Source organism: Theropithecus gelada, chromosome 1 (genome assembly GCF_003255815.1).
Source record: "Theropithecus gelada isolate Dixy chromosome 1, Tgel_1.0, whole genome shotgun sequence".
Lineage (NCBI taxonomy): Eukaryota > Metazoa > Chordata > Mammalia > Primates > Cercopithecidae > Theropithecus > Theropithecus gelada.
Genome location: NC_037668.1, coordinates 138,293,322 through 138,315,899, shown reverse-complemented (window position 1 = coordinate 138,315,899; position 22,578 = coordinate 138,293,322). Strand labels below are relative to the sequence as shown.

General features: G+C 36.4%; 1 protein-coding gene across 5 annotated transcripts in view; it reads right to left on the bottom strand.

Annotated features, from left to right (window-relative positions):
- The window catches only part of CDC42BPA (CDC42 binding protein kinase alpha), a 332,255-nt gene that overhangs the window by 266,621 nt on the left and 43,056 nt on the right, over positions 1-22,578 (bottom strand). For all 5 annotated transcript variants that reach the window (XM_025383741.1, XM_025383503.1, XM_025383585.1 and 2 more), the window contains exon 2: positions 7,459-7,550. In XM_025383741.1, the coding sequence (XP_025239526.1) occupies positions 7,459-7,550 (92 nt within the window). The remainder of the gene's footprint in view (positions 1-7,458; positions 7,551-22,578) is intronic.

Genomic DNA, 22,578 nt, shown 5'->3' with positions numbered 1-22,578 from the left:
TAAAAGCATCAACACTATCCACAAAAACCTGACCTCATCAAATGAACTAAATAAGGCATCAGGGATCAATCCTGGAGAAAACAAAGACACATGACATTTCAGACACAGAACTCAAAATAGCTATTTTGGGCCAAGCAGGGTGGCTCACACTTGTAATCCCAGCACTGTGGGAGGCTGAGGCGGGTGGATCACTTGAGGTCAGAAGTTCGAGACCAGCCTGGCCAACATAGTGAAACCCCATCTCTACTAAAAATACAAAAATTAGCCAGGGGTGGTGGTAGGTGCCTGTAATCCCAGCTACTCAGGAGGCTGATGTGGAAGAACCCGGGAGGCAGAGGTTGCGGTGAGCCAAGATCACGTCACTGCACTTTAGCCTGGGCAACAGAGCGAAACTTTGTCTCAAAACAAAAAGCTATTTTGGCCAGGTGCGGTGGCTCATGCCTGTAATCCCAGCACTTTGGGAGGCCAAGCAGGCAGATCATTTGAAGTCAAAGACCAGCCTGGCCAACACGGTGAAACTCCATCTCTATTTAAAAAAAAAAATACAAAAAGTAGCCAGGCATGATGGTCCATGCCTGTAATCCTAGCTACTCAGGAGGCTGAGGCAGGAGAAGGGCTTGTAGTGAGCTGGAGGTTGTAGTGAGGCGGAGGTTGTAGTGAGCTGAGATGGCACCACTGCACTCCAGCCTGGGCAACAGAGTGAGACCCCATCTTAAAAAACAATAGCTATTTTGAGGAAACTCAAAGAAATTCAAGATAACACAGAGAAGGAATTCGGGATTCTATAAGACAAATTTCACAAACAGATTAAAATAATTAAAAAGGGGGCCAGGTGTAGTGGCTCACGCCTATAATCCCAACACTTTGGGAGGCCAAGGCAGGCAGATCACCTGACGTCAGGTGTTCGAGACCAGCCTGGCCAACACTGTAAAACCTCATCTCTATTAAAAATACAAAAATTAGCTGAGCGTGGTACGCACCTGTAGTCCCAGCTACTTGGGAGGCTGAGACAGGAGAATTGCTTGAACTCAGGAGATGGAGGCCGTAGTGAGCCAAGATCACACCACTGCACTCCAACCTGAGTGAAAGAATACGACTCCATCTCAAAATAAATAAATAAACAAAAAAATAATAATTTTTAAAAATCAAGCAGAAATTCTAGAGTTGAAAAACGCAACTGACATGTTAAAGAATGCATCAGTCTCTTAATAGCAGAATTGATCAAGCAGAAGCAAGAATTACTGAGCTTGAAAATGGGCTATTTGAAAATACACAGAGGTGACAGAAGAAAAAAGAATGAAAAGCAATGAAGCACATGTATAAGATCTAGGAAACAGTCTCAAAGGGGTAAATCTAAGAGCTATCGACCTTAAAGAGAAGGTAGAGAAAATAGGAGTAGAAAGTTTATTAAAGGGATAATGAGAGTACTTTCCAAATCTAGAGAAAGATATCAATATTCAAGTACAGCACAGTTCGTTAAGTACTAGCTAGAGCAATTAAACAAAAGAACAAAAGGATGCCCAAATTGGAAAGAAAGAAGTCAAATTACCCTTGTTAGAAGATGATATGGTCTTATATTTTGGAAAACCTAAAGACTCCACACATACACACACACAAAATCTTATTCAAACTGATAAACAAATTCAGTAAAGTTGCAGGATACAAAATCAACATAGAAAAATCAGTAGCATTTCTCTATGCCAACGATGAACAACCTGAAAAAGAATTCAAAAAAGTAATCCCATGTACAATAGCCACAACTAATATTAAATACCTAGAAATTAAATCAGGCAAAGAAGTAAAAGATGTCTACAGTGAAAACTATAGAACACAAATGCTATGGTCAAATGGTATAAGAATAAAATGCTACTGTTTATTTGTCCCCTACAAAAATGTAAAAATCCATCAAGTTACGTACGTGTATTTTTTAATTGAAGTATATAAACATATATATGTGAGGTATGTGCACACACGCACACACACCTCAATATACTGATGAAACACTGATGAAAGAAATTGAAGAGGACACAAAAAACTGAAAAGATATTCAATGCTCATGGGTTAGAAGAATCAATACTGTTAAAATATCCATACTGCCGAAGCAATCTACAGATTCAATGCAATCCCTGTCAAAATATTAATGACATTCTTCACAGAAATAGAAAAAATAATCCTAAAATTTATATGGAATTACAAAAGACCCAGAATAGCCAAAGCTATCCCAAGCAAAAAGAATGAAACTGGAGGAGTTATATTATCTGACTTCAAATTATACTACAGAGCTACAGTAACCAAACCAGCATGGTACTGATACAAAAACAGACACATAGATTAATGAAACTGAATAAAGAACCCAGAAGGAAATCTACATACCTACAGTGAACTAATTTTCAACAGCGGTGCCAAGAATGTTAGGGAAAACACAGTTTCTTTAATAAACGGTGCTGGAAAAACTGGATATCCATATGCAGAAGAAGGAAATTTGATCCCTATCTCTCACCTTATATCAAAAACAAATCAAAATGGATTAAAGACTTAAGTCTAATACCTCAAAGTATAAAACTACTAAAAGAAAACATTGATGAAAATCTCCAGGACACTGGTCTGCACAAAAATTTCTTAAAACACAGGCAACCAAAGCAAAAAATGGACAAATAAGATGACATCAAGTTAAAAAGTTTCTGCACAGCAAAGGAAACAATCAACAAAGTGAAGAGACAAGTCACAGAATGGGAGGAAGTATTTGCAAACTACTCATCTGACAAGGGATTAATAACCAGAATATACAAGGAATTCAAACAACTCTATAGGAAACAATCTGATAATCCAGTTTTTAAAATGGGCTAAAGATTTTGATAAAAAAGACATACAAATGGCAAACAGGCATATGAAAAAAGTGCTCAACATCACTGATCACCAGAGAAATGCAAATTAAAACTACAATGAGGTATCGTCTCACCCCAGTTAAAATGACTTTTATCCACAAGTCAGGCAGTAACAAATGCTACTGTGGATGTGGAAAAAGAGGAGGAAATGGGGATGATTAATGAGTACAAAAAAAACAGAATGACGAAGACCTAGTATTTGGTAGCACAACAGGGGCACTGTAGTCAATAATAATTTAATTGTCCATTCTGAAATAACTAAAAGAGTACAACTGGATTTTTTGTAACACAAAGGACCAATAATAATTGTCCATTTTGAAATAACTAAGTACAACTGGATTTTCTGTAACACAAAGGATAAAGGCTTGAATGCCTGAATGTCCATTCTGAAATAACGTGGGTATCCAATTTTCCATGATGCAATTATTAAGCATTGCATGTCTGTACCAGAATATCTCATATACTCCATAAATACATAAACTATGTACCCACAAAAATTAAAAAATAAATAAATAAGGCCAGGCATGGTGGCTCACGCCTGTTAATCCCAGCACTTTGGGAGGTCAACATGGGTGCATCACCTGAGTCAGGAGTTCGAGACCAGCCTGGCCAACAAGGTGAAACCGCATGTCTACTAAAAATATAAAAATTAGCCAGGCGTGGTAGCAGGCACTTGTAATCCCAGCTACTCGGGAGGCTGAGGCAGGAGAATCACTTGAACCCGGGTGGTGGAGGTTGCAGTGAGCCAAGATTGCACCATTTCACTCCAGCCTGGGTGACAAGAGCAAAACTCCATCTCAAATAAAAAAATAGAAAATAAAAAAAGAATGCTATGGTCAAATGGCATAAGAATAAAATGCCATTTCTTGTTTTGTACCCTAAAAAAATGTAAAAATCCATCAAGTTGTATGTGTGTATATTTTTTAAAACTGATGTGTATGTGTATACCACAATATACTTCAATTTTTTTTAAATTTTAGAACCTCAAAAAAATATTTTTTCAGACAAATAAAATCAGAAAATTTGTCATCAGCAGACTTACATTGAAGAAATACTAAAGGGGGCCAGGCACAGTGCCTCACAACTATAATCCCAGCACTTTGGGAGGCTGAGGCAGGAGCACTGCTTGAGCCTTGGAGTTTGAAACCAGCCTGGGCAATGTAGTAAAATCCCATCACTACAAGAAAATTTACAAATTAGCCAAGCATGCTGGTGCACATCTATAGTCTTAGCTACCCAGGATGCTGAGGTAGGAGGATCACTTGGGCCCAGGAATTCAAGGCTGCAGTGAGCTATGATCATACCACTGCACTGCAGCCAGAGAGACAAAGCAAAACTTTGTCTCTAAATATAAAACGGAAATATTAAAGGGAATGTTTAAGTCAAAAGGAAAATGATCCCAAAGGGAAGTACATGAATGTGAAGAGCAGAGAAAATATAAATATGTGGGTAAACCTACATAAATAGGTACAATATATATATTGGGGTTTCAAATATACATGGAACTAAAATACATGACAGCAATGACCAAAAAAAAAGGTAGAAATTGGGTAAATGGGAATTGGCAAAATATAAATTTACCAAGGATACGTGTGGTAATCACCAGGGGAACCCATAAAAGAAGATAAAATTGGGAGGTATAATTTAAAATATTCCATTAATCCAAGAAAAAGCAAGAAATGAGAGAAAAATAACACAAAATGAGCAAAACAAATATAAAACAAAAACCTAATTATATTCTACTGAACAGGAAACATACCACATGTTTATAGAAAGCTAAAACTAAAAGGACAGAATAAGATATTTAATGAAAATACTAATAAAAAAGAGTTGGAGTAGTTCTACTAATATCAGATTAAGGAAAATTTAAATCAAAAAACACTAGAGATAATGGGAACACTCCATAATGATGAATGAGTTAATCACCAGGAAGACATAATAACTGCACATATGTTATCAGCAAAAACTGAACGAAATGAAGAAATCCTCTCTCAGGAAATGACAGATCAAACTGAAAAAAACAGAAAGTAAGGATGTTGAAGATTTAAACAAGATTTTGAACTTGACCTAAGTGATATTTACAGAACACTGCACAGCAAATTTCAAAGGATTCCAATCACATAGAGTATGTGTTCTAACCACTTTTAAATTACATTATAATAATAACTCAATAAAAAAACAAACTAGAAAATTTTCTAAATGTTTAGAAATTTTTTTAATGGACTTTAAATTCATAGATCAAAAAATAGAGATTTAAAATCACACTGTATTTTAAGCAAAAAATATATACATATATATGACATATCAAAATATGTCTGCTATAGCTAAAAATATATAGCCTTAACCACAGATTTAAAAAGAAGGGCTAGATATCAATGCTATTTCAAAAAATCAGAAAAACAATAGCAAGTTAAAACCAAAGAAAATATTATAAAGTGCAGAAATTAAAGAACCAGAAAACAAATCTACAATAACAAAATTCAAAAGGCCAAAAGTTAATTCACGGAAAAGATAATAAACTGATAAACCCCTAGGAAGAAAAGTTTTAAGACAGAAATGATCAATACAGTAATAACTTTTAAAACTTAGATGAAATGGATAAACCTAGCAAAACCTAGCAAAACTAATACATATATACAAGTCATTTTATTTCCATTAAAGAAATTAAACATATTATTTAAAACTTTTTCACTAGCAACCTCTGGTCTCAGAGGCTTCACCAGTTAAGTCTTGTAAGCATATGAGGAAAAAAATAACAACAATCTTCACTAACTCTTCTGGAGAGCAGTAAAGGGGGGAACATTTCCCTCTTCTTGTAAGACCAGCAAAACCAAGATATCAAAATCTGATCAGAACATTCGAAGTAGGAAAATTACAGGCCAATTTATCTTAAGAACATAGGTGCAAAGATCCTAACAACACAGAAAAAGCACATGAAGTCCATTGGTACATACAAAGGGGTAACATATCACAAGCCAATTGGGCTTATTTTAGGAATGCAAAGATTGTTTAACATGTGAAAATATAACAGCATAATTCAACACATTAATAAAGTAAAGGAGAAAAACCATGAATGTCCCAAAAGATGCAGACAAAGTATTAATAAAATTCAACAAAATTCCTAATTTGAAAAGTATAACAAGGTATAAGATCAATAAAATTAAATTATACTTCTAACTACTACCAAGAAAACAATTAGGAAATGAAATTTCACAAACAATTCTAATTAAAATAATATCAAGAATATCACATATCCAGGAATAAATCTGCTGAAAGATGTGGTCTTCTATACTGAATGAACACTACCAAACAGTATTGAGAGAAATTTATAAAGCCCTAAATAAATGGAAGAATATACCATGTCTATGGATTAGCTAATTCAGTAGTATTAAGATGCCAATTAACTGCAAACTGATCTCCAGTTTCAATACAAACTTAACCCAAATTCCTAGAAAAGACAGAGAGAGTGTGTGTGTGTGTGTATGTGTGCGCGTACATGTATGTGTATTTTTTTTTTTTCTTTTTTTGAGACGGGGTCTTTGCCCTGTCACCCAGGCAGGAGTGCAGCGGCCGGATCTCAGCTCACTGCAAGCTCCGCCTCCCGGGTTCACGCCATTCTCCTGCCTCAGCCTCCCGTGTAGCTGAAACTACCTGCGCCCGCCACCTCGACCGCCACCTCGCCCGGCTAGTTTTTTGTATTTTTTAGTAGAGACGGGGTTTCACCTTGTTAGCCAGGATGGTCTCCATCTCCTGACCTCGTGATCCACCCGTCTTGGCCTCCCAAGGTGCTGGGATTACAGGCTTGAGCCACCGTGCCCAGCCGTGTATGTGTATCTCTACGAGTGAGTAGAAACTGAAAAACTGATTCTAAAATACTATGAAAATATCCTCTAGGAGGCCAAGGCAGGCAGATCACTTGAAGTCAGGAATTCAAGACCAGCCTGACCAACACAGCGAAACCCCGACTTGACTAAAAATACAAAAAGTAGCTGGGCCTGATGGCGGATGCCTATAATCCCAGCTACTCAGGAGGCTAAGGCAGGAGAATCACTCGAAGCCGGGAGATGCAGGTTGCAGTGAGCCGAGATCACGCCACTGCACTCCAGCCTGGGCAACAGCGGGAGACTCCATCTCAAAAATAAACACATACATACATACACAAAATAAAATACTATGAAAATATCAGGGGAGGAGAGATGGGAGAGGGGTAGAAAAAGGAAGTCGGAGTTATACACACTACCAGGTATCAAGATTCCTTATATACTAGAATAAGACAAATAAATAGACCAACAGAACGAAAGAGTCTAGAAACACACTCATATTTACATTGACATATGAAGTACATATGAAAACATGATCTTAAAAAAAAATTCCAAGTAGAAATATTTCATTCAACACTTTATTTTCTGAGCAATTGTATCAATCACAACAGCACAATCAATCACATCAATCACAACTTAACAAATATTGTTTAACAAGTAACAAGTAACAATACTTGTTAATTTCTCTCACAACTGTGTTCAACAGCTACCAAAACAATTAGCAGACCTTCTATCAAATCTTAATCTCTTACCTCCCCAAAAGCTCCTCGACCAATCACCTTTAATATTTCAAAGTCTTCTCTATGTAATCGCATTTGTTTCACTTTAGAAGTAAATGGTTTAGCTGAAATGAAAGAGCAATATCAATTATTTTCTTAATAAAATGTGATGCAAATTAGATATAAATAATGGTGTTTCTTAGTTACACAAAAATTCAAATTATTATTTAAGAATTGTCAAAATATTTAAAAATTCCGAACTATATGAGAATAAACAAATTTGATTTCCCTAAGAAAACAATATATTTTCTTTTATTTCTTACATATGAATTACATTTTTGGTGAGAAATATATGTTTAAACTCCAAATAACGTATGAAAGAATGCAAAGCAAGGGGGATGTAAAAATGAGACCAGTTTTAACATTCATCAGCATTAAATATATATTTAACACAAATGTATAAAAAATAAAAGCAGATTTCACAGCACCAGAGAGCTCTTCAGCAATTCCCACCAAGTAAATTCATATTTCTTTCACATTCATTTGTTCTTTCAAAATGCTTCAGCAAACATCTACAGTATACAAAGCATGGTGGCAATGACTGGAGTTTTTAAAAAGTTGATTATGGATATGATACTTTCCTTCAAGAAGCTCTTAGTCTTCATTCAAGAAAGACAAGTATGCATATATGCAGACACAAAATTTAATAATGTGATAAAGTTTTAAGTGCTTCAGAATTAGTGAGAACACTAATTATGTGGATACTAATGCTTCACACAAAGGAGATAACAGATAAATTGAACCTTGAGAACCAAATAGAATCTTGCTCCTTTGCCTGGGTTTGACTGTGTAGATACTCCAGGCAAGAGGGAACAATATAAGCAAATGAAGACAGGCAAGGAAGTGAATTTGGGGTGTTAATGGTAAATAATCCATGGTAAAGAATTGTGAGAAGAAATGCAAAGAAATAAGAGCTAGAAAATGGAAAATGCTTTGAATTTCATTAAAGGAAATTAGATGCAATCTTATTAATATTTTAACTGGTAAATTAAAATTTGCTAATGATTAGAGCGATTATATATTCTGCTGCCTGTAAGAGAAATTTAGACGTGTCTCCTTTCCTCTCCTCAGGTCTGTCTTTCACAAAAAGGAATTGATATGATTAAAGGATCATAATACATGGATGTAGCTGTCTTCTCCTCTCTTCCTTCCATGGAGACAAGAGTGTGATAAGATCAAAGATATGTATTTGAGCATTAGGGGAGTGAAACAGATAGGTCATACAGTTTGCTCTGATCTAGAAGTATGCATTTAGCCCTAACTAGCTTCGAAAACGGGTATTCCGCACTGCTTAGTCAAGTCTACTAGAGATTTCTGTATTCGTGTTTTGTAAGGAAAGGAAAGACAGAGAGGATTTCCATGTGGAATTCACGTAACAGTGAAGAGAAAGAGAAAAAAATTAGCTGAACGTGATGGCACACGCCTGTAGTCCTTAGCTACTCAGTAGGCTAAGGCAGAAGGATAACTTGAGCCCAGGTATTCGAGGCTGCAATGAGTCATGATCATACCACTGCACTCCAGCCTGGGCAAAATAGCAAGATCTGGTCTTTTAAAAAGCAGTAATAACAGAATTAATAACAACAAAATTCTATTTGCAATAGCATTCAAAAGAATAAAGTACTTAAGGATAAATTTAACCAACAAAGTGAAAGACTTGTACACTGGAAACTACAAAATATTGCTAATAAAAATTAAAGAAGACTTAAATAAATGAAAAGACATCCAGTATTCTGGATTGGAAGAAGACTTAATATTGTTAATATGACAATATTACCCAAAGCAATCCACAGATTCAAAGCAATCCGTATCAAAATTACAATGGCATTACAGAAATAGAAAAATTCATCCTAAAATTCATATGGAGAGAGAGAAAAGACAACCCATAGAATGGGAAAAGTATTTGCAAATCATGTATCTACTAAGGAATTAATACCAGAATATATAAAGAACTCCTACAAGTCAACGACAAAAAACCCCAATTCAAAAATGGGCAAAAGTTTTAATAAACATTTCTCCAAAGAAGATAAATAAAAATGAAAAAAGAATGAGTTTATGTCCTTTGCAGGGACATGGATGAAGCTGGAAGCCATCAGTCTCAACAAACTAACACAGGAACAGAAAACCAAATACCACATGTTCTCACTCAGAAGTGGGAGATGAACAATGAGAACACATGGACACAGGGAGGGGAACAACACACACCATGGCCTGTCAGGGGGTGGGGTCCAAGGGGAAGGAAAGCATTAGATAAATAACTAATGTGTTGCTTAAAACACAGATGATGGGTTGATGGGTGTAGCAAACCACCATGGCACATGTATACATTATGTAACATACCTGCATGTCCTGCACATGTATCCCAGAACTTAAAGTAAAATAATATATACATGTGGTGAAGATATTAAAAAATGGCCAATACACATATGAAAAGATACTCAACATCACTAATCATTAGGGAAGTGCAAACCAAAACCACAATGAGATACCACTTCACAACCTCTACAATAGTTGTAATTTTTAAATTAATTAAATAAAACAAAAAATAACAAGTGATGAGGATGTGGAGAAACTGGAACCCTCATACATTGTTAGAGGGGATATAAAATGTTACAGCTGCTTTGTAAAACAGTTGGGTAGTTCCTCAAAAAGCTAAACATAGATTTACCAACATATCCCAGCAATTCCATTCCTACGTACCCAAGAGAATCAAAAGAGATTCAAACAGATTATCTGTACAATTATGTTCATGGCAGCATTATTCACAGTAGCCAAAAGGTAGAAATTATCCAAATGTCCATCAACAGATGAAGAGATAAATAAAATTTCCCTCCCCTTGGATCCCACCCCCTGACAGGCCCTGGTGTGTGTTGTTCCCCTCCCTGTGTCCACGTGTTCTCATTGTTCATCTACCACTTATGAGTGAGAACATGTGGTATTTGGTTTGTGTAGCTCACAAACACACACACACACAACAGTATGTTAAGCAGCTTTAAAATGAAGTTAAGGTATGATACATGCCATAATGTGGATGAATCTTGAAAACATGCTAAGTAAAATAAGCCAGGCATTAAAAGGCAAATATTTCACTTATATGAAATATCTAGAATAGGCAAATTCATAGAGACAGAAAGTAGATTAGAGGTTACTAAAGGCTGGGGGACAGGAGAATGAAAAGTCAGGGCTTAATGGTTACAGAATTTCTTTGGATAATGAAAACGTTTTAGAGACAGATAGTGATGGTCATTACATAACATTATAAATATAAATTAATGCCACTGAATTGTACATGTAAAAGTGGTCAAAATGGCAAATTTTGTTATTTTACCACAATTTTTAAAAATTAGTAAGATATCAAAACCACTGAATTGTACACTTCAAACAGGTGAATTGTTTGGTATGTCAATCACGTCAGTAAAGCTGTTTTAAAACAAAATAGGAAGATGCTGGGCACAGTGGCTCATGCCTGTAATCCCAACACTGTAAGAAGCCAAGGCAGGTGAATCACCTGAGGTCAGAAGTTCGAGACCAGCCTGGTCAACATGGTAAAACCCTGTCTCTACTAAAAATACAAAAATTAGCTGGGCGTGGTAGTGCGTGCCTGTAATCCCAGGTACTTGGGAGGCTGAGGTAGGAGAATCACTAGAACCTGGCAGGTGGAGGTTGCAGTGAGCCAAGATTATGCCACTGCACTCCAGCCTAGGCAATAGAGTGAGACTCTGTTTCAAATTAAAGAAGGAAGAAACCCTTTTTAAAAATTACACACAACTTTGACAAGGTGGGTGAAACCTTTTTTAAAAAAATTACACACAAGTTTGACAAGGTGGGTGATACATACAGGCCTATTAGAACTAAAAATGGGGCCGGGCGTGGTTGTTCATACCTGTAATCCCAACACTTTGGGAGGCCAAAGCAGGCAGATTGCTTGAGTTCAGGAATTCAAGACCAGCCTGAGCAACATGGCAAAACTCTGTCTCTACAAAAATACAAATATAAAAATGGGCCAGACACGGTGGCTTGTGCCTACAGTCCCAGCTGCTTATGAGACTGAAAGGGGAGGGCCACTTTAGCCCAGGAGACGAAGGCTGCAGTAAGCCTAGATGGCGCCACTACACTCCAACCTGGGCAACAGAGTGAAACCCTGTCACAAAAAAAAAAAAAAAAAAAAAAAGAACTAAAAATGGGAGCCTGACTATCCCCCCAAATAATTATAACACCAACCTTCTATACTTAAAAGAAGCTTTGATTTCTACTATATCACAAAATCACAAAACAAAGGTATCCTTAAACCGAAACCTAGTTCCCCTACTCAGGCTAAATCAGAAATTCAGGAAAAGTGTGCTGTAGAGCTGACATTTCAGGTAAATTATACCTACTGATTATTCTAATTTGGGGTAAATATGAACATGGAACAATAAATATTAAAAAATATTAAGTGTCTATAGAGGGGTATATAGTTATCTTGTCATATGATGATACCCTAAGTAGTATGAAGAAAATGAACCAAAACAATGCTAAGGGTTATAAAAATCATTACTGAGTACTGCATTCATAATGTCTGAGATAGTTTAAAAGATGCCTTAACAAGTTACAGCTGAGAGTTCAGAAATTCAATGATAGAACCAAAAGAATCATGTATCAATTACCTGAATATTTCTTATTTCTATACTGCATTTGAAAAAAAAACTGATTATACATTCAACTTATTCCCGAAAAAAGTTCATTAGCAATATTCAACAAAGTGCTTTTATACAAAGATATATTCTAAAAAATTATATCCACCAAAACGTCCATTTCAAGCACACTGTATGATTAAAATAATTTTGAATATAAAAGACAAATTGCAAAAGACTTTATATTCATTACAACAATTGAAAAAGATAATAATCACTACACTACTGCCCTTGACAAAAATCAAGGACATATAAGAGACCAATCAGATCTGTTGTACTGGTAGATAAATGACATGCTATTCTGAATATGCTGTCAGTGTTATTTCACAAAGTACTACGTCATCTCATGATAACAATACCTTTACTTTCTTCAGTGCTGTACACTTAAATGACTTCACTTGTGGCACACACTTTCTGAGGTATCTGCCACATCGCCTCTTTTTCTGAAAATCTCCCCCTCAGTTCTCAGGGGTGGGCCAAGTGCATATTGTGAGGCCCCATTTAACTAGTCAGAGCTAACTGAACCAATATGGAAACCTGACCTAAGCTGGGGGACAATTTAAAACCTAACTCAGCGTCAGTCCGCAGATGACTACAAGAATTAACATACAAACTCAGCAAGTGTTGAGGCAAACATCATACTATGACGCTAAAAGCGAAAGAGAAAATCAGTTCCACATAATGAAAGAGAAAAACAAAGCAGATGCATACAGAAAGGCAAAGACAATGAGTAAAGGAAGTGTTCTGACAGTTTCCTTATTCCTGGGGTTCTGGTGATTCTTGACATTTGACTGCATCCCTGCCTTGTATTCCCCGAACAACCCTGAATCTTACACTAAATAATTGGTTTTCAGCTCACAACCAGACACAGTGAGCTGCCAAACTAATACATAATTTAGTTATCATAAAATCTATAAGGTACATATTATTAACCCTCATTAATATAATAAGGCCTAAAGATAGTATGTGACTTGCTGGCCTAAAGTTGACTAGTAAGTCACAGTACTACTATGTACTGTGAGCTAGCTCACAGTAGCTAGCTCAGGGAAGGACACACCAACTTACAAGTAATAGCTTAGAAGTAGTAGTTTTACGTAAATTATGACAACTTGTCCAAACTTCATGAATGTGATATAAAAATAAATAAATAAAATAGAATCCTTGAATCATTGTCTTAATGTACTCTATTTTTAAAAGTACTTCTTGGCAAAAAAACAAAAACAAAAACAAACTGGTACTAAGAACAAACTTTCTGTGTGATAATAATAATCTCAGCAGGCATTATTTTATTGGGAGCCATCTAGGCCAAGTACCATACCAAGAACTTCCCATTTTACAGGAAAAAAAAAGAGAAAGGTTTAGAAAGATAATATAAATTCCTGAATATTACATACCTAGTAAGTGGCAAAGACAGGATTAAAACTCAGATCTATCAGGCTCCAAAAATCTTTCCAATATAACAAGTTGCCTCTTTATTCCCAAAAAGTTTGTAATAAACACAGATGCTGAAATTCAGACATTCAAAAATGAAATAATTCTAAATTAAATTAAAAAATCTCTTTGAAACTGAAAAGAACAAAGTATGTTTCTATCTGAGTTCCTAAAACACTGCCTGGGGTTCATTGTATACTGTTTAATGAACAGATAAATGAGTAATTCTAGAAGAAAAAGAACTCAAAGTTCCAATACAAAATGTCTGGTATACCTTGCAAGGTACATCTTTCTTCCTGCTCTATGTAGCCCAAGATCCAAAAACAGAGTCTCCTTCAATTCTCCCATCCAACCTCCTTCCTACCTACAACTACTGAACATAGATTGCAAGCCACTAGTGATAGCTACAATGGTGTAAGAAGGAAAGTGTCCAATAGAAAGAGAGAGTGGAAAGGCGGAGGCATAAGTGAGAAGAAAAGATGAGAAATAAAGACAGAGTCTGAAGGAGTAAAATAAGAGGCCTGGAAGAGAACAGAGAGTGCTGGAGCAAGAGATTTTAACCTTCCCTTCACCCATTATTTTCCTTCTTCCCTTTCTTCTCGAATTTCTCCAGTAGGTTTCCATTCTACCATTTTTCCTCTCTCTTATGTGCAGTGGAATAACATAAGAATCTGGAACCAACAGTAGGGCAGGGAAAGAGAATAATAATCCATGCAAAAGGGAGACTAGAAGAGAATAGGGAAGAATGAGAAAAGAGGAGTTAATAAAGTCACGTTAAAATTATTATCAATTATGTCAGGCTCTGTGTCTAAATTCTGTAAATAAAATACACTATGTACTTTTAAATTGATATATAGTAAAATATTATGAAATATACTGTGACTATACATTAATGAGTTAAAATATACAAAGAACAAAGTTACAGGTTGTATATTTCTGAGACTTTTTACAATCACAGACACATGAAGGTAAAAACAGTATTATTCACCTTTAAGCACCAGTATCTTTCATATTAAAATTTTTTAACAGATTGTTTTGTTTTGTTTTTTTTGAGACAGAGTCTCGATCTGTTGCCCAGGCTGGAGTGCAGTGGTATGATCTCAGCTTACTGCAACCTCCGCCTCCAGGGTTCAAGCAATTTTCATGCCTCAGTCTCTTAAGTAGCTGGAATTACAGGTGCACGCCACCATGCCCAGCTAATTTCTGTATTTTTAGTAGAGACGGGGTTTCACCATGTTGGCCAGGCAGATCTTGAACTCCTGACCTCAGGTGATCTGCCTGCCTTGGCCTCCCAAAGTGCTGGGGTTACAGGCATAGGCCACGGCACCTAGCCTGAGTTATTATTAAACAAAGTTTCAAAACAGTCCTTGTGCATTTTTGAAACTATGTTGTCTTGACAACATAGCAAGCAGTAACACAGACCCACACATACACAAATACACATAGAAATGCTGAATAAACAGACAACCATGAGAAATTTTAAATATACAATCAAACTAATGAAGGAGAGAAGAAAGGAAGAGAAATCCCCAAGAATTAGACATAAAGAAAAATAAACAAAACTTTAAACACAGGAATAGATGCTGCAAAAGCAGAAGTCCTGGACACAGGCGCTAACAGGTAGATCCACAAGGAACGAAGGTATCACTGGTGGCTTAACAGAGGTGGAGGACTGGAATGATTACCTCTCATTAAAACCAGGACCCTTTCTCCATGTCAGGGAATAATAAAAATTCTGATTCTTGGTCCAGTGAAGCAACCTAGGGTGTTGGCAGGGGGCAGCATAAGGGGAAAACATGAGGGATTGGAGTCTGAATCCATACTGCCCATGTGGTAAAGAAATCCTTTGCTAAAAAATATTAAATCTAGTCCCTATCCCACAGAAGCAAAAGCATTCAGAGGGAATAGAACTCATCCCAGAAAAATCTACCTCAGTCAAAAGTGAGCTCACAATTTAAAAAAAAAAATTAAACTAAATGAGGAAATAGAACACCAAAATGGGGAAAGTTGGCAATCAAAACAAATGGGAAGATCAGTACCCCCAAGAACTCAAGAGAATAATACAATCTGAAAAATATCGTAAAGTGGGTAACAATGATTCAAGAAATAGAAGAAATACAAATGATAATGAAAGAACAGCGATTTGAAAATTAACCAAGTAAAACTTCAAGAAATGAAAAACACTGCCACTGAAATGTAATGATATATTAACATGTGCATATAGGACAAAATAATGATTTTTTAAGTCACCAATTTACTTCTCTATGCTGTTTTAAGTACTCAAACTTTTAAAAAAAATACTCTGAGGCAATAATTCAAAAACAGGGGAAAGTTCAGACGGAGAATCATACACTCCTTCAAGAATACAGTTTAAGGCTATGAATTCCTCCCATGAAAAAGCACATTTACCTCAAATTTTATATATCATGTAAAATGTTGCTAGATGCCTCATAAACTTTGACTAAGAAATAACATTCTAAACAATACTAAGAATATAGCCATGTACTCTGGCACTTATTAAGTATAAACTAAATTATATACAATCACAGAAAATATCACGGTTAAAAAATTGGCCTTTTAAGTCACAGGATACCCTGAGAATGTTAATTCTCACATCCACAATCCCAGCATCAAGAAACTCTACCTCCTATGACACACTAGAGGAACAATAAGGAATTAAGATAGTGTTCTAATTACTGGGTGAATTATAACTATACTACACAGATTTTAAAATATAACTCACCTGAACATTAATCTAACACATTCCCATTACTGCAATAAACTTGCAACTTTAATCACAAAGAGTTAATGAAGGTAACAAAGCAGCTACAGATTTTTAACAATTTTCATGAAATCACTTTTGGCTAGGTGCAGTGGCTCATGCCTGTAATTCTAGCACCTTGTGAGGTGGAGGCGGGCAGATCACTTGAGGTCAGGAGTTTAAGACCAGCCTGGCTAACATGGTGAAACCCTATCTCTACGAAAAACACAAAAAGTAGCCAGGCGTAGTGGCACACACCTGTAATCCCAGCTACTTGGGAGGCTGAGGCAAGAGAATCACTGGAACCTGGGAGGTGAGGCTGCAGAGAGCCAAGATCGTGTCACTGCACTCCAGCCTGGATGACAGAGCAGGACTCTGTCTCAAACAAACAAGCCAATCACTTTCTCACACAGAAAAGCTAAAATATTGTAGTTTATATAATATTTTTAATGATTACACCTGCATGGTATTTATTGGCCTCCAAACAATTGGAAATTTATTTCAACCCAGGTTCTCTTAAGTCTTCGTTATTTGTGTGTCACTCCAGAGAAAGTTAATTTATATCAATTTACACTGTAGTGGTCATGATCAGGGAAAATGATATTTTTCCACTAACTACAAGTCACTGAAGAGGCACTTCAGAACTTTTCTTTTATGCCCACTATACAAGACAAACCTTGCTGACATCTCACTATCTCGAGAATCAATTTTTTTTTCTTTGAGACGGAGTCTCGCTCTGCACCCAGGCTGCAGTGCAATGGTATCATCTTGGCTCACTGCAATCTCCGCCTCCCAGGTTCACGTGATTCTCTTGCCTCAGCTTCCTGAGTAGCCGAGTAGCTGGGATTACATGCGCCCACCACCATGCCCGGCTAATTTTTGTATTTTTAGTAGAGACAAGGTTTCACCATGTTGGCCAGGCTGGTCTCGAACTCCTGACCTCAGGTGATCCACCCACCTCAACCTCCCGAAGTGCTGGGACTACAGGCATGAGCCACCATGCCCAGCGGAGAACCAAAATTTAAATGAAGTATCCAGGAGTGGCCTAAAGAATGAGTGTAATCCGGATGGATCTTAGTCTAAATTTATGCCCTGCTCTTTAGTAAAGTATAGTAACTCCAGATGTATGTTCCACAGATGCAATAACTTCTATTCTTTGGTCAGTGCAGAATATAATTTATACTTCCTGAAAGCAACTTTGTCTATTCATGAAGATAGCTGCTTTTTATTTGTCTTTGTCTATTTTGAATATATAATCCACAGGTTTACAGACTTTTGCAATGAATACATTTCAACTTTTATTTCATCAGCAAACATTTGAAAAGATGTTATTTCACAGGCTATTTTAAATTCCTTGTTGGTCAAGTTAATAGTAGTGGGCAATTTTCTTATAGAAAGCAATTCCAAACACAATGAGCAGATGCTTGTGAGCTCCAATCAATAAGCTATATGCCTTGTCCTTTTCCCTGTATCTGAGCATCATGTACTGCTTTATTGTCCATGTCCCTCAGGCAACAGACACAAGGGATTACTGGAAAGAAAAAGATTACAAGATCAGATTTGTCATTCCCCAACTCCAAAAGGCCAAAACATTTCAATGGCTATGTTTTCAAATAAGATTTATATCCTACAATATCCTTGAGGTTTTCTTACTAGAATGAAACATACATTTTAGGAGAGTTAGTTGGAGTGGAGAGAAACAAGCAAGTCACAGGATTTTCAAAAAGTATAACAATTCAGTTAAGAGTATACATTAATTAATGTTGCCCTAAGTTTTATCAGTTTTTAATTTTTTTTAATTTCAAGGGAAGAGGCTTTAACATGAGAAATAAAATATATGCCAGTCCATTATCTACATATTCTTCATCTTGGCCATGAGGTCTTCCAAGCTTTCCAGAATCTTCCCGTTACCTCAGTGACAGAATCGTCTTGCTTTTTCAGAATTGTATACGCCACTGTAATTCCTTCAGCTAAGTCTGGAACTGGACCTTCAGCTAAACCCGGAATTTTTCAATTCTTCTCTGAAACCTCAGATAGCAACTCAATACCCCACTCAGTATCTTCATGGATTCTCTCTTCCTCTTCTTGTATAACCTCATTTGGGCAGTGCTGCTACCTTTTTTTTACATTCTTTCTGCAATTTCTGTCATAATAAAAAATTATTAACTGATATAATTAGAACCTCCCATCTATTTGAACTTGGGTATATTATCCTCTAGACCCTAGCTTCTCTTTTGCTCTGAAACTAGAAATACTAATACATAATTAACACTTATAAATATTCAGGAGACAAGAAAATGCCTAATAATATCCCAACAAAAATGGCATCTCTTAAACAGAAAAAGAAAAAAAAAAACCTCAAGAATTCAGGGGGTTAAGTCTGCTTTGTTCACTATTTTAAACCCTGTTACTTTGTAAGTCACTTAAATGAGTATTTTATGTGGCAGACTACCTAGTTACCTAACAACTAATCTTCCCTTCTTCCTCATTGACAGACCCTATTTCTGGGTAGTGGCAATTTGTTTTACCCCAGAAGATGAATTATAATTGGTATATGCCAGTCATGGTAAGTCCTTTCCCCTTTTCCATTGTTTGGTCAGGCATCTGTGTGAAACTTGCTTTATATTATTTTGACCAATAATAGAAAGGGCCTGAGAGCTTCTAGGAAGGGTCTTTTCTCTAATGGGTAAGAACAAGGAGAAAGCCCTTTCTCGAATGCTCTCTCTCTACTCTAGATATTACCACGATGATATGCTCTTTTAGGAGCTGGCCTTGCAACCATAAAAGGGAAAACAGAAGAGCTTCAGAGACCTGGCAATCTAACACTTTGACACTGCTGAGCCAGAGAACCAACCCTGGGATTGCCTGCCTCAAGACTTCTTATTTAGTAATAACTGTTCTTGTGTTTTCGATCACTGTTAGTTGCATTCTGTTATGACCAAGCAAATGCTTTTAAAAAATATTAAGCATGAAGTCAAAATATAATTCTATACAGTGAAATATAAGCTTACCCAGAAATCTTGCCAAGTTTATCACTAGTCTATAACTTATCTCTGCATCTGTAAATTGAAACTACATGTGTTTGTAGCACTTATTCTCAATTAGGCTATCAGAACAGGACTCATAATCTTCAGAGTAACTCCATTTAACAAGCTTGACATTTTATGTTTTGCATACCAACTTGTCCAAGACACACAACAAACTATGAAGATTAGGTAGCATTACTAGCTTCATTTTAAATAAGAAAACAAAATAATTTATGTGACCTAAATAGTCCATTTATTTACATTTTTAAACTAATTTCTGACAATTTTGTTGGCCCTTAAAATACTCAAATAAATGAAGGAACTGGGATTCACAACCAAACCGTCTAGCATGCAGTCTTTAGCATGAGGTCAGAAAGAGCAGGAAAATGTTGGTTTAAAGTTGCTGGGGAAGGCATAAAGAAGTAAAACTTTAAATGTCTATAGAAGGATATTACAAGATTAGGAAAGAAAAGTTAGTCAAATATATCACAAAAAGTTTGGTCCTACTAAGAAAATGCTTAATTTATGCATTTTTATAACAAAATAGATTTTGAATATATAAGCTCCTTCAGCCAAGAATTTGCATTTAGTGTTGAATGATAATTTATGAATGAAATCCCTACTATATCCAGTTTAGTTCTAATCTGTTACCAAAATGCATAACAGAATACATAATTCTACAAAATAAAATCATTTTAGGAATTCAATGATCTCTTAAAACGCAGATAAGATCATCTACTAGAAGACCTGTGGGGTGGGGGAAGGAATAGTATTACGATATTTTAATGTTTTAGGAATGTTTGCTGGCCCTTAAGCATTTAAAAAATGTACAATCTAATCTATATCATCTGTCATGTATGCAACTGACATAGATGTTATCAGATAAAAGGTGACAGATGCCTGTTAATGAATATCTATACCTATCAGACAGGCGATTCTCCAGGTGTATTAGTCTGTTTTCACACTTCTATAAAGATACTACCTGAGCCTGGGTAATTTATAAACAAAAGAGGTTTAATTGACTTACAGTTCCACATGGCTGGGGAGGCTTCAGAAAACTTACAATCATGGCAGAAGGTGAAAGGGAAGCAAGCACCTTCTTCACAAGGCAGCAGGAGAGCAAGCAAGCACAATGCCACTTTTAAAACCGTCAGATCTTGTGAGAACTCCCTCACTATCACAAGAACAGCATAGGGGAAATCGTCCCCATGATCCAATCACCTCCTACCAGGTCCCTCCCTCAACATGCGGGGGTAACAGTTCGAAATGAGATTTGGATGGGGACACAAAGCCAAACCATATCACCAGACAAAAGACATGGCAGAAACAATCTTGGACCATTCATACTAGTAGCATGAATTGTACACCTACCATGTCCTAGGCACTGGAGTTAGTACTGATTACTTAATCAAGTATTTATTTTAAAATGGCAAATTTGTAGATAAAATGTAATCTCTGAAAAGTTACATTTTTTTTAAGTTTGCCTTAAAAGAAAGCCTAATGTGGTATCTGATTGAAGTCAACAACTGTTTCTGAAGTTCAGGTGCAAAACGAAATGCAGAATAATCAAGAAAAAATGTTTAAAACACAGGTGTTTTTATTGGAACATAGCCCCATCCGTTTATTTATGTATTGTTTTTGTTTGCTTTTACGACATAAGGGCTGAGATGAATAGCTGGCACAGAGACGGTACAGCTCACAAAGTCAAAAGTATTTATTTTTTTATTTTAAAATTTTTTATTTTTTATTTTTTTTGAGACGGAGTCTCGCTCTGTCGCCCAGGCTGGAGTGCAGTGGCCGGATCTCAGCTCACTGCAAGCTCCGCCTCCCGGGTTCACGCCATTCTCCTGCCTCAGCCTCCCGAGTAGCCGGGACTACAGGCGCCCGCCACCTCGCCCGGCTAGTTTTTTTTTTTTTTTGTATTTTTTAGTAGAGACGGAGTTTCACCATGTTAGCCAGGATGGTCTCGATCTCCTGACCTCGTGATCCGCCCGTCTCGGCCTCCTAAAGTGCTGGGATTACAGGCTTGAGCCACCGCGCCCGGCCAAGTATTTATTGTAGCCTTTACAGAAAAAGTTGGCCAATTCTGTTTTAGTCAGTTTCTTTTCCAATACCAGACTCTATTTTTACTATAATTTATTAGTTTTGATATCTGGTAGGAAAAGATACACCCCCTCCCCACCAGGCTGTATAAAAATTAAAATAAAATAAAATAAAAAAGTGTGATATGGGGAAAGAGACAGACATACCCATTAATACACATTTATATGTGTATTTTGTATGTGTATGTATATATGTATGTATACTTTTTGTGTGTGTGTATATATATACACACACACCTTTTTTTTTTTAAAGACAAGGTCTTGCTCTGTCACTCAGGCTGGAGTGTACTGGCGTGTTCATGGTTCACTGCAGCCTCAACCTCCTGGGCTGAAACAATCCTCCAACCTCAGCCTCCCAAGTAGCTGGGACTACACTAATTTTTATATTTTTTGTACAGACAGGGTTTTGCCATATTGCCCAGGCTGGTCTCAAACTCCTGGGCTCAAGCAATCCACCTACCTTGGCCTCCCAAACTGCTGGGATTACAGGCATGAGTCACTGTGCTCAGCCCATATTTATATTTTTATTTTAAAAAAAGTCTAGTATTAGAAAAGAGACTAATTCAGGGGTTGGCAAACTTTTTCTGTAAAGGCCACAGTAAATATTTTAGGCTTCGTGAGCTCTTTAGTGCCAACTATTCAACTCAGCCCTTGTATAATCAAAACAAAAACAATATGTAAACAAATGGGTGGGGCTATGTTCCAATAAATCTGTATTTACAAAAGCAAAGCAGTAAGCCAGATTCGTCTTGTGTGTTAGTCTGCTGACCCCTGAACCAATAGAACAATGAAGCAGAAATGGGCTCAGATATAGGTGTTTCAAATGAGTGGGGGAAAGATGAACTATTTGGAAAAAAAACTTTAATCGATAGCTCACACAATTCAAAAAATATTGCCATAATTAGAGAAACAATTTTTAAAATCTATAGTAATACTAGGAAAAAAAATGGAGCATATTCACATAATATTGAAATGGGAAAAGCTGTTTCAGCAACACAAAGCCTTATAGCCAGAAGTATTAATAATAAAAAGAAGATTTATCTATATAAAAACAAGTCTCTTGTAAGGTAAAAGATAACATGAACAAAGTTTAAGAAAAATAA